General features: G+C 42.6%; 2 protein-coding genes across 3 annotated transcripts in view; both read left to right on the top strand.

The window, feature by feature from the left end:
* The first annotated feature begins 1,296 nt into the window (after nt 1-1,296).
* On the top strand, nt 1,297-8,607 carry LOC311138024 (putative peptidyl-tRNA hydrolase 2). Its single transcript, XM_084172673.1, has 7 exons — nt 1,297-1,745; nt 3,840-3,956; nt 4,155-4,226; nt 4,336-4,410; nt 5,052-5,149; nt 5,408-5,522; nt 6,737-8,607. The coding sequence occupies exons 2-7, from the start codon at nt 3,846-3,848 to the stop codon at nt 6,821-6,823; spliced, it is 558 nt and encodes a 185-aa protein (XP_084028799.1). The 5' UTR covers nt 1,297-1,745; nt 3,840-3,845; the 3' UTR covers nt 6,824-8,607.
* Nucleotides 8,608-10,805: 2,198 nt separating this feature from the next.
* LOC311138413 (histone-lysine N-methyltransferase SETD5-like) overlaps nt 10,806-12,528 on the top strand; it is a 53,189-nt gene continuing 51,466 nt past the window's right edge. For both annotated transcript variants that reach the window (XM_084173087.1, XM_084173086.1), the window contains exon 1: nt 10,806-11,236. The gene's annotated coding sequence lies outside the window, so the exon portion shown is untranslated. The remainder of the gene's footprint in view (nt 11,237-12,528) is intronic.

Below are 12,528 nucleotides of genomic sequence, written 5' to 3'. Positions count from 1 at the left end.
CTACCCCCAAGCCATAAGACTCCTGAACAGCTAATCATGGCTACCCGGACTATTTGCACTGCCCCCCCCCCCCTATCCTTTTACGCTGCTGCTACTCTGTTAATTATTTATTTATGTTTTGGTCAATCAAGATAAGCCTCAGTATGATAATGCCTCATTCCTTGTTGGAGGGCATTTAATGAGCAAGATGTTTTTTTGGGGGAAACCAGTTTGGGTCACACATATGGTGAAGGATACATTGGGAGAAGTGGAGTCAGTCAGTGACCAGGAGTGGTCTGATGTTGATTTCATGTGTGTCGAAAGGAGAAAGCACTGTGGATGTACAGATTATCGACGCATGAAGAGGAATGCTATAATTATCAGAGTAGGGCACCGATAAAAGGTGTCATATCCGGCGTCTCGATGGATATTGAGGCTTCATGATTTGATTCACGTCACTTAACCCGCACTGTGAATGGAAAGGAGGAGGAAAGCCTTTCTGTATTATTGATGTTTGATGAGGTATTTCTCCCAACCCATGTAAAGCTGGGGATATTTGAGATATGCGGTGCAAGCTTATGTACAAAAGTCACTTCAATGTCATATATGTACAAGTTTGGCAACGTGTTAAGTGTTTGCAAACGGAATATAATTGTTGAAGAGCCTGAGGATGCAAGGTGTTGCAATTGTGATGGGAATCACATTCCAGAGTTCCCCTAGTGCCCTGTTAGGGTGAAGGAGGTCAAAGCAGGAAAGAACAGGACTGTCGAAGGTCTCCTATGCAGAGGCAGTGAAAATTGTTGAAGCAGCGAGTAGAGATCATGAAGCTATGGCAGTGGATACCTAACAGTCTGTGGATGTCAGTCAGTTGAGAGATCCTGAAACACTAATCGTGAAGAAGGTTGATTTTGTTGTGTTTATTGCACAGGTGATTAATTGTATAGGACAAACTAACAAAACATTGAAGAAACTGGAAATCATTGTGAAAGCGGCTAAAAGGTTATTGGATCTCCAGGATTTCACAGCTGAAACATCACAGGGAAAACTGTCTGAAGATGCTTCCCCCACAGCCTGTGTAGCGATCTGAGTACAGTGAAGGAGTACATAGACTTATTTATTTTTTATTTTTTTTATAATATGAGTGTGTTTTATTTTTTTCGTTCAAGTATCAGTTTTATCCCCCTAATACGTCGTGGCAGTAGACCTTTTGGGATGTAGTCCGCAAATAAAACCTTAAAGAAGAAGAAGAATGGCGCTGCCCATGCTAATATGGCCCTTTGGCCACTAGAGGCCTCTATCATTCTCTATGGGCACAACTCAGATAACGTTTTTGCCAAAATGTTACGTGCGTCAATTTATATCAGTGCATTCATAACAACCTAACCATTAAGAAGCTTATATTCGATCGAATAAGCCTCACGTAGCAAATTAGCAATTACATCTTCGGTTGACCAAATTCGACATTCAATGACCCCCATACAAAAATTGCTCACTTTGTGGTCTTATTTTGGTGGACAGATTTTGGGCGGAGTAAACCCTCTCGCTTTGCCTCTTCCTCTCGAAGCGAACCGTGCTTAAAATGGTGTAAAGAGCTAAAACCACAAAACGCCCATCTTTGAATGAACAAGTAATCTGCAGTCAACAACCTGGCTTCATCGTAGTGAAAGGAGAGCGTGGATATTGGTTTGCAAGCTAGCACTCCCATCCCACTAATTCACGGGGATTGTCGCTAACTTGGTCGCGAACAAGTTATCTAGGCAGCGCAGGTAGGAGTGGCTGGCGCAATTTTACACTGTAAGCTAGCTAGCTAACGTTAGCTAGCTAGAACTTGCAGGGAGAAGAATACATAGCAGACAAATGCATTTTAGCTAGTTAGGTAACTAGGTAAAATATAACGATGTTTAGTTACAATATAGAAAACGCAATCAGCTATTAGCTAACGCGTGCTGTTCAATCATATTATTGTTACAATGCATGATAGGTACTGTAGCTAGCTAACTTCGCTTGGTTGGCTAACGTTATGGTTTGTTTTCTATTTCATGGTTGACATTATTTCACCTCGGTGTCTTGTGATCACCGTTGGCTAACTAGTTAACGTTAGATGTCATCCCACAATCGAGCTGCCAGTTTGTAAGTGAGATAATGTGCTCTTTCATGCCATGATATGAGTAACTAGCTAGATAGCTGGCTAACGCGTTAGACACGACTTGCTCTACTCTGTCGGTAATTGTCTAACGTTACATAGTTAACTAACGAACGTTAGTTGCGTGCCTTGTAGTTAGCAAGCGAACGTTACCTAGCTATGTTAGCTCCCTCAATTTAGCAGCTGGCTAACTACATGATTTTGATTTAGGTTGCTAGCTAGCAATGATATCAGTTCACTAACGTTAGTGAAACACTTGGCTAGTTACGGGGTGTGTCTTGCCTAGCTAGTTGTCAAGGGCAGCCCCGATGGCTAGTCTACAAGGATGAGAATGCCCTGATGGCTAGTCTACTAGGATGAGAATGCCCTGATGGCTAGTCTACCAGGATGAGAATGCCCTGATGGCTAGTCTACCAGGATGAGAATGCCCTGATGGCTAGTCTACCAGGATGAGAATGCCCTGATGGCTAGTCTACCAGGATGAGAATGCCCTGATGGCTAGTCTACAAGGATGAGAATGCCCTGATGGCTAGTCTACTAGGATGAGAATGCCCTGATGGCTAGTCTACCAGGATGAGAATGCCCTGATGGCTAGTCTACCAGGATGAGAATGCCCTGATGGCTAGTCTACAAGGATGAGAATGCCCTGATGGCTAGTCTACTAGGATGAGAATGCCCTGATGGCTAGTCTACCAGGATGAGAATGCCCTGATGGCTAGTCTACCAGGATGAGAATGCCCTGATGGCTAGTCTACAAGGATGAGAATGCCCTGATGGCTAGTCTACTAGGATGAGAATGCCCTGATGGCTAGTCTACCAGGATGAGAATGCCCTGATGGCTAGTCTACTAGGATGAGAATGCCCTGATGGCTAGTCTACCAGGATGAGAATGCCCTGATGGCTAGTCTACCAGGATGAGAATGCCCTGATGGCTAGTCTACCAGGATGAGAATGCCCTGATGGCTAGTCTACCAGGATGAGAATGCCCTGATGGCTAGTCTACCAGGATGAGAATGCCCTGATGGCTAGTCTACTAGGATGAGAATGCCCTGATGGCTAGTCTACCAGGATGAGAATGCCCTGATGGCTAGTCTACCAGGATGAGAATGCCCTGATGGCTAGTCTACTAGGATGAGAATGCCCTGATGGCTAGTCTACCAGGATGAGAATGCCCTGATGGCTAGTCTACTAGGATGAGAATGCCCTGATGGCTAGTCTACTAGGATGAGAATGCCCTGATGGCTAGTCTACTAGGATGAGAATGCCCTGATGGCTAGTCTACCAGGATGAGAATGCCCTGATGGCTAGTCTACTAGGATGAGAATGCCCTGATGGCTAGTCTACCAGGATGAGAATGCCCTGATGGCTAGTCTACCAGGATGAGAATGCCCTGATGGCTAGTCTACTAGGATGAGAATGCCCTGATGGCTAGTCTACCAGGATGAGAATGCCCTGATGGCTAGTCTACCAGGATGAGAATGCTGTAATGGCTAGTCTACTAGGATGAGAATGAATCATGGTGCTCTGGCTGTGCCTCAATCCTAATTGAACAGGAAATACAAGCACCAAAAGTTAATAATTTAACATCATGGTGCCAGTCTTTTAAATTAATTTGGGATTGAGACACAGCTTGTGGAGAACTATGCTAAGGTGTACTGTATATATTGAATGCTGCACCTTATTAAACTAACTCTAATCCAACGTGCTCCCGCTCCAGCTAACTATGGAGCCCTCCGACCAACAGACAGTCCCAGACTCTGGCTCTCAGGAGGTCAACCCTGTGTACCTGCAGCAGCTTCGAGAGCTGGACATCCCAGAGGAGGCTGCCAAGCAGGTGGGTTAATTTACGGTATACAGGTTCTCTTGCATTTCCTGAGATATGATCTGCAGTATATTATGAAAATTTTCTCTTGGTTCGGCATATCTGTTTTTCAATGCATTCATAATGACTGTATAGAGTACCATAGCTATGATTGACATGGCTAATCCACCCAACATTTTCTGCCATTTTCTATGTTTCTACCTCCCGCAGGCACTCTTGCACACCCGAAATGTGTCTGCTGAGGAGGCTGCCATGTACTACTTCAACAAGCTGGAGAATGAGGTGCCCATAAGATAGCCTTAGTCCGCACAGGTACACGTTGGTACATTACTTCTCCTGTATTGTGTTTGAGTCCACCCTGAATGTCTCTTTCTCTCTCTCGTTCCCTCAGGAAGAAGGCGATGACGACCTCATGTTCAAGATGGTGTTTGTGGTGAACATGGACCTGGCCATGGGTGTGGGAAAGGTCAGTGTGAAGACATGGGTTGGAATGTGTTGTTTTGATTGATTTTATTTGCCAGTTTAAGAAAACACATTTACATTTTTAGTCATTTAGCAGACTCTCTTATCCAGAGCGACTTACAGTTAGTTAGTGCATACATTATTTAAAAATTGTTCATACCCCCTGTGGGAATCGAACCCACAACCCTGGCGTTGCAAACAACTGAGCTACATCCCTGCCGGCCATTCCCTCCCCTCCCCTGGACGACACTGGGCCAATTGTGCGCCGCCCCATGGGTCTCCCGGTCGCGGCCGGCTACGGCAGAGCCTGGATTTGAACCAGGATCTCTAGTGGCACAGCTAGCACTGCGATGCAGTGCCTTAGACCACTGCGCCACTCGGGAGACATGCATACATTGTAGAAACATGACGGGAATATCACAGTCAGCCATTGTGGTCCCTAAATTCCATGGTGCAAAAACATTACATAGAGTTTGTCCGGCTAGTATGGTTGTTGTGGTATAGTTTGTTCCAGCCAGACGCACAAAGGCCCAGCTTGCCCCTGTTGTTTTTAAATGAGAATCGCACATCAAACACAAAGCGAATACATGAAACTTTTGTTTATATTTCTGCTTACTCTGAAAGCGTTTGGTGTGTGTTGTGTAGGTGGCTGCGCAGGTGGGCCATGCGGCCGTAGGGCTCTACCAGGTCCTGCAGGAGAAGAACAGCTGGAGGGAGATGGCCTGGAGGTGGGACCATGGCGGGTAAGGACCTGTCTGGACTGGACCCTGTTTTCATTAGGGCTTTACAGGGGCAATACTATAATCCTGTATGTTACTTGAGACCCCATACTGCTGATCAAATTGGATCTGATCAGAGAAAGAAAGCCGGACACTTTTAAAACACCATAATGACATCTGGTAATGGCAATAACACTATCTGGCTGTTCTATGCGCCGGCTCAACCTGCTGTCGACGTTTGCCACAGCAGGATATCTAAATGTATGTTTGTGTGGTGTGCAGGGCGAAGAAGGTGGCGTTGCAGGGGACCAACATGGCTCACATTTTGGAGCTGCAGGCCCTGGCGATGAGCCTTAGCCTGCCCACGTATCTGGTCCAGGACGCCGGACGCACCCAGGTGAGACGTGCGGCTACACAGCAGCGGTTGCAGCACCTAGTTACAGACCCATGGGCCACTATTACGGCTCTATAGTAGCACTGCTGCACCTGCTTACAGGCACACAGCCCCACCACGACGGATTCGTAGTTATAGTAGCTCCTGCTTACAGGCACACAGCCCCACCACGACGGATTCGTAGTTATAGTAGCTCCTGCTTACAGACACATGCACCAACATTGTGGCTCCACAGCAGCACCTGCACACAGGCAAACACCACCATTACGGTTCAACGTGACACTAAAGTGTCAGCTTACAGTGGTATGCACAGCCATTATGATAAGTATTGAGTTTGAACGTAGGATACCCCTCTGGTTTGACGAGTTAGCGAGATAACTTTGGTCTACTCTGAGTTCAACTTGGGATAACTGGTACCACGAAAGAGGTTCACATTTTAGCCAGGTAAATGTATATGGCAACGAATGCTTTAGAACTAACCTGCTCCGGGGCAGGCTAACTAGGGGCTAACTCCATTTATCCTGAATGAAGTGTCTGAGACGCGAGTTGAGGAACAATTCAATCACATTCGCTCCCTCTCCCAAACATTGCGTCATCATCCCCTTCATTTGAGGAAGATGACATTAAACATTTTATTAATCAAATTGTTTTTGATAGATAGTCATGCAAAATTATCTATGTTAAACACTATTATTGCACACAGTGAGTCCATGCAATTTATGTGATTTGTTAAGCAAATTTTTACTCCTGAACTTATTTAGGCTTGCCATAACAAAGGGGTTGAATACTTATTGACTCAAGACATTTCAGCTTTTCGTTTTTAATTATTTTGTAAAATGTCAAAAAACATTATTCCACTTTGACATTATGGGGTATTGTGTGTAGGGAAGTGACACAAAATCTCAATTTAATCCATTTAAATTCAGCTTTAACACAACAATGTGGAAAAAGTCAAGGGGTGTGAATACTTTCTGAAGGCACTGTAAAAGACAATACAGATTATGTAGAGGACAAGGGGGAAAAATGCAATTCATTCAATATAATAAACAGTCTGCATCAATTAATATTAAGGGATTCTCTATTGAGATTGAATCCAATAAATTCATGCCTAGTCTTCCCTGCCTTCCCACACACTTTTGTTGTTACAACCTATTCCTAGTACCTCCTACCCACAAGGATGCTAGTCTAAATTCTATGACCTCCGCCCCTTTTGCCAGGTGGAAGCTGGCTCGCGCACCGTCCTGGCCATTGTCGGGGAGGAGGAGATGGTGAACAACGTCACTGGAAGTCTGAAGCTGCTCTGAGGGACTTAACCGGCTGTGGAGGTGCAGGGCCGTGTACTGCCACCAGGGCAACCAGCAGAGGGCAGCATCCCCTAACAGCAAAAGGGTCTCGACATGCAAACGCGCAACAACAATGTAACGAAACAACAACAAAAAAGAAACAACCAGACATGACCCAACCACCAAGACGAACACACTCAGCCATTTTTCTTCTTCTGTTCCCTGTCCGATCCACTGACTGGAGAAGAGATGTATGCAGAGCTGCTTAGGTTGAGAGGAAGGGACTGTTTCCTCGAACCGACCATGTTGAAGGCAGTTTGAACAACTTTTAGTGTCTACTTGTATCTTTTTTTTGATTATGGAGTTTTGCAAGTTAAGGGAAAGTCCATTACTATATGAGAGAATCATATCAAATTTTTATAAAGGTAAAAGTCCAGGACATCCATAATTCCACCTCCCAATTTAAGATATGATTTAGCGTTTGAAAACATCAAGGATAGAACCTAGTGTTTTGGTGATTGTTAAATACTGTTATCGTAAATTCAAGGAGCAAAATATGTAATTGTAATGAAATCCTTTTAGATGTAGGATATCCTTGTGAAAGTTACTGCTTGCCAGTAAGGAAGAGTGCTTTACTGATACCTTTACTATTTCTTCGATGTATAAAATGTAGGTGTATGTGTATACAGTCTCTCCCAAAGACCCTGTCCCTTAGAATCTATAACACTATATACTGATGTCAAATGGCCATCCATTGCATTTATGTGCATCATATATAATGTGGTGTGCCCATTGACATAGATGGAGGGCTCATCTTGATATCTGTGCCATTATAGCATCTGTGACAGCTTGGGCAGTGTCATTGAGGCTACAACCCATAGGAATCCCCACCCAGTTGACTACTTTCACTACTTCAAAATGGCGGAAGCATGGAAGCCCTCAATGGTGCTGCCCATGCTAACGGGCTTTTGGCCGCTAGAGGTCTCTATCAGTCGCTATGGATGTGCCATCCTCAACGTTTCACACAATCACTGTTGGACTTTGTTACAGTTTTATTTTTTTTGCAAAAAAGGTAAAGGTCGACTCAAGGCTCACTCTGAGTTATAATTCCTGGACTGGGGGCTTGGCAGAAAAATAACACTGTGTATTTGGGGAATAGGATTTGAGTGTGAGGAACTCATTGTATGGGTCAAAATAAGCGACTGTGCTGATGCTTGCACAGTGCCCAAGCGCTTGTACTTTAGCTGACTATAATGGTTTACACAAGTGAAATATTTGTATAACTGCTTTGAGGTTAAAATATGTTAACACTGTAGCTAGCTAGCTAAATGGTTGAGCTATGAGTTTTTTACCAAACCGGTATAGATTTTAAGATGGTGTAGCAAATACAGGATAACATTTGTTAAGGACCGCTTAAAGAATGATTGATTCTTGCACTTACAGTCTTAAACATTTGGCAAACAGATACCTAGGATATATTGTATGTTTCTGTTAAAACAGCTCTTTGTTCATTACTATACAAAGGAATTGTATTTTGTTGGCATGAGATGTCATTTGGAACCATAAATGGCTCTGAAGTCTTACTAAATATGGAAAAGGCTTATTATATGAATGATTTAAATGGAACTGACATGACATGCATGTAACAGTGACTCATATGAAATGTTTTTTTCTTTGTGTTAGAGACCATGCAAAACCCCGTGGCTGCATCCATGTTCATGTTAGCACTTTGATACCGTCCTGTGTTACACAACCATTTGTTCGTATTAAAACCAAGGAGACAATTAAAAATGACTACTGGCCAAGTGAACTGATTGATTTTAGTTACATGATCCATATTATACATTTATGTTTTATGTGAACATTTCTAACCCAACACAATGTCATATGGCACAAAATTACTTTGCTATGATTTCTTTATTGTATTAAAAACTGTTAATGTTGGAAGTTCTGCCCTGCCACGTTTCAACACTGGGCGTGGGGTTCTGGGGACTATTGCTTGGTTAGGTGCTATGGTTAAGTGGCCAAGTGACATGACTATTGGTTTGTAGCCTGTTCACCGTATTTACAATAGAAGTATTGGCGAAGGCACTCTATCTGGCACGGTTGCTGGGAAACTTGTACATGGGCCCTCAGAAGAGATCTTTAATCACGTGAGGGCTACAGAACAAAGGTTATCCTGTCTGTACAGGAATCCAACTTCCCAATAACATTTTAGCGAACAAAACCTGGGTGCGTGTATCGGTTCGTTAGAAGGGTGTGAAAACCTGGGAACTAGTGTGGAATTATTTGTTATTAATGTGTTATTCTTCTTTTATATTGGAGTCAGAATACATTCTCATGAGCTCTTAGGCTATAGAAATCCACTTGTGAATGTTTACGGGAGCTCCATCATGTCTAGCTTGTTTTGTCTTCAGCTACCCTTGATGAGAGAAGGTAGTAATGGTACCAATCGTATCAGCAGAGCAGGGATGCCAAATAAATAAACAAAGCCGGTGCAAATCAACCCAAGCGAGGAATAAAACCAAAATGTCGTAGAATTATAGATTGTATCTATTTTGGAACTTCCATTTCTGTTCACTAAAATGTGAACGCACTAACTGTAAATCGCTCTGTATAAGAGCGTCTGCTAAATGACTAAAATGTGATATAAAATGCATAATAACAACAAAAAGCCTAAACCGAAAGAACCCTTGATTTATTCAGATCACATAATCTTCGTTTTCATCGGGCAGAAATAACTAGACTACACAGTGTATGTAAGGTCTCAAATTTGATCATTTATATTCACAAAAATGTACACAGCTTAACATCTTTATTGTGAGTTTGTGGTTACATTTGTCACCTACTGTCAAAATGCATTGGATTCGAAACGATTTATCTGAGTAAAAGTAACAACTTATACATTTGAGAAGCGTGAAAAATCAGCGTTCTATCGTGTAGCCGTCTTAACACCATTGAAAAAAAATGACATTAGCATGATCACTTTAGCCAATCCCAATACTTCTCCCAGGTCTCATGACGTCACAACAAATCAAGAAGCCAATCGCACGTACGCTTAATTATGTCCATTCATCCACAGACGCAGTTATATATTTTATTTTTTACCAATGAAGGATAAAGCGGAATCTGAAACATTTCATCCATTATGTGAATGCCTGTAAGAACAGTCAAACATGAACAGTAGAATATTGCCTAAAATCTAATTGTTTCTTCTTTTTTTCGCTATCGAATTTGGCTTGTTTATAAGAAAATACGATCTGATCGCATACATGGTATTTTCGTGCATTTAATGAGACATTCGAATAGATAGATAGTATTTTTGTCAAGTGTATCTTTGGTTATCCCCACTCCTCAAATGTGGAGCGACTGAATTCGGGCTGGGCAGTAGGAGGGACAAGAGGTAATACATACAACCCTGGTGAATTTCCCTGCCCAATCCAATGCCAGATCCTACAAGAGCGACCGACACCTCATATTCTGTCGTATTCCCTTTGGGCCCCGTAGACCACGTTTAGCTCAAATTGGCTACTTTGATTATTATCTCTGTATCTGTATGTAACGAAGGCTTTTTCTCTTTGCGTTGAGCATACACATAAAACATTCAAGCAATATAATCCTTCTATAAAAGAATGAAATAAATCCCCGGCCTTTTCATTTAATTACTTCAGCATTTTCCTCATGTTGTAGACACGGGGTCCGCTTTTTGTATCAAATTCTCTGCCGAATCCATCCATTCTACCGTCACATGCTCTCACTCCTGTGTGCCACCACTACACATAGCAGAATGCGAATGTGCTTCCACACCCTTCCTAGAAAAACGTCACGCCCTCTGCGTAGAGAAAAGCAATATTCGCCGCCCAATCGCTTGCTCATACAGCTTTTTCTTTTGCCTTGACTGGCACTTCACTGACTAATAATATATAAGAGGCAGGACATCCGTGTAAAAGCCGCCCTATTAATGAGCCCCTGCATCATCGCTCGGGAAACCCCGTGGCATGGTTGTGTGTCACTTTCGCTGAGACCCGCGGTCGATGCCGGTGGAGGGGGATGGGTGCCACTGCGAATGTTAGAAGCCGAGACAGAATCAGAGCCCTGTACAACATAGAGCAAGCATATACCCCTTTATAAATATTGATTGTAAATCATATAAAACGCCATAATAAAAGGATTCAAGCACCGGGGATTCAACATAGACACGCGATGGAAATACGTTGTCCAAGCAGGACAGGGAATTAAACGTTTAACCTTTGCGTGGGGGACATAGAGAAGTTTGTTTCCTACCCCGGGAGAGGGCGCTACCTTGGGGGGCAAAGGATACAGGAGACGCCGAGGCCGAGGTGGAGGCCTACTGGTCTGATGTTGGAATACTCGAAGATCTGCAGACAACACAGGAGGATACTTTATTTGTACTGGGTTGGAATGTCTCACTAGGTGAGTGGTTAAGCCATGTTAAATGTGTATGTTTTAGGTTGATCAACTTTTCAATGTTTTAGTTTAAACACACATTGGATTGCTTGCTGTCTTTCAGTATCATAACGCCAGCAATCCAAATTGTGTATTAGTAAGTCTGTTATCTAGCTAATGCAGCTGTCACTTTGTTGTCCTTCATGGGGTAGTTTAAGTATTTCATAGTTTAGATTCGTTTGCTAATATTCCTGATGTTGTCTAACGCCGCAAAGCAGTTGATAAATGCAATGATTATCCTTGGTTTTGGCCAGGTCCTCATGCAATCATGTAATTTAGCTAGCCACATTCATTGGAATTCTTTGATAGTTAGCTAGGCTTACTGACGTTACCTAACATCAACAAGATGTATTGTTTTATGATCATCTAATTTTTTTTTCTTCTTCTGCATTTTCGTGAGTTATAATTGAACTAACTTTAGCTCAGCAATGAGTGCATTTTATTCAGTTACACCCTTTTCATAACTAACTGTTACAAAGGGTTCAACTTCTAATGGTTGGTTCCCACGATGGCTGAGCAGCTGAATATTCATATCAAGATGAATATCCATATTTGGTTTTCTTGTTCTCAGTAAATTGATTATTGCCTATTTTTAGGTAGACTATATCTAGCTAGCTGTTTTAACTATATTATTAGCTATATACCATTTCCCCTAGAAGTGACTGTCCACGTAGTGAGTGGTTATATACTACAACTAGCCAACTACATTAGAATAAACCACATTTCAAGAGGACATTATTCTTATTAGGCTACATGGACCCTGGTTTGGTGTTTATTAGCTAGTTAGCTAGCTATATGAGCTTGTTAGCATGATTGGCTAGGTTGCTTACAAGTTGCTTGGCTTGCCTTAACAAGTTGATAGTGTGTGTGTAGATGGCTGTATGTGGTTTGGAATCATCCGTTTGATACAAAGTTACTTTTCTTGGTAGTTAGCTATGTATTTGGGAGCAGCCTTGGAAGAAAATTAGTGAGGGAAATGTCCCCAAGGAAACTAGCTAGTTGACTAGGCTAGCAAGGCTGTAGCTAACTTTATGGATATCTTCCAGTTGATTGTGTACTCGCTTGATTCAGGATTTCATTATCTGTCTGAGTTGTGAGATGGTGAATATAGCTACGTTTGCTGAACATGTTTACAGTTGTGCATACATTGAGCTAGGCTATCCTGTTTGTGTTATTTATTCCAAGTTAGCCAATAGTAATATTAGCCTAACCCTAGCTACGTTTGAGTTCAGTGTATTTGCCTTGTGGTGTAAAAAATA

The sequence above is a fragment of the Coregonus lavaretus genome, assembly GCF_964263955.1.
Source record: "Coregonus lavaretus genome assembly, chromosome: 12".
Lineage (NCBI taxonomy): Eukaryota > Metazoa > Chordata > Actinopteri > Salmoniformes > Salmonidae > Coregonus > Coregonus lavaretus.
This window is presented reverse-complemented; position numbering and strand designations above follow the sequence as displayed.

Coding starts and splice junctions, on each gene's coding strand:
- LOC311138024 (XM_084172673.1), top strand. CDS start 3,846: ATGGAGCCCTCCGACCAACAGACAGTCCCAGACTCTGGCTCTCAGGAG. Junction 3,957..4,154: donor CAGAGGAGGCTGCCAAGCAG/GTGGGTTAATTT, acceptor TACCTCCCGCAG/GCACTCTTGCACACCCGAAA. Junction 4,411..5,051: donor TGGCCATGGGTGTGGGAAAG/GTCAGTGTGAAG, acceptor TGTGTTGTGTAG/GTGGCTGCGCAGGTGGGCCA.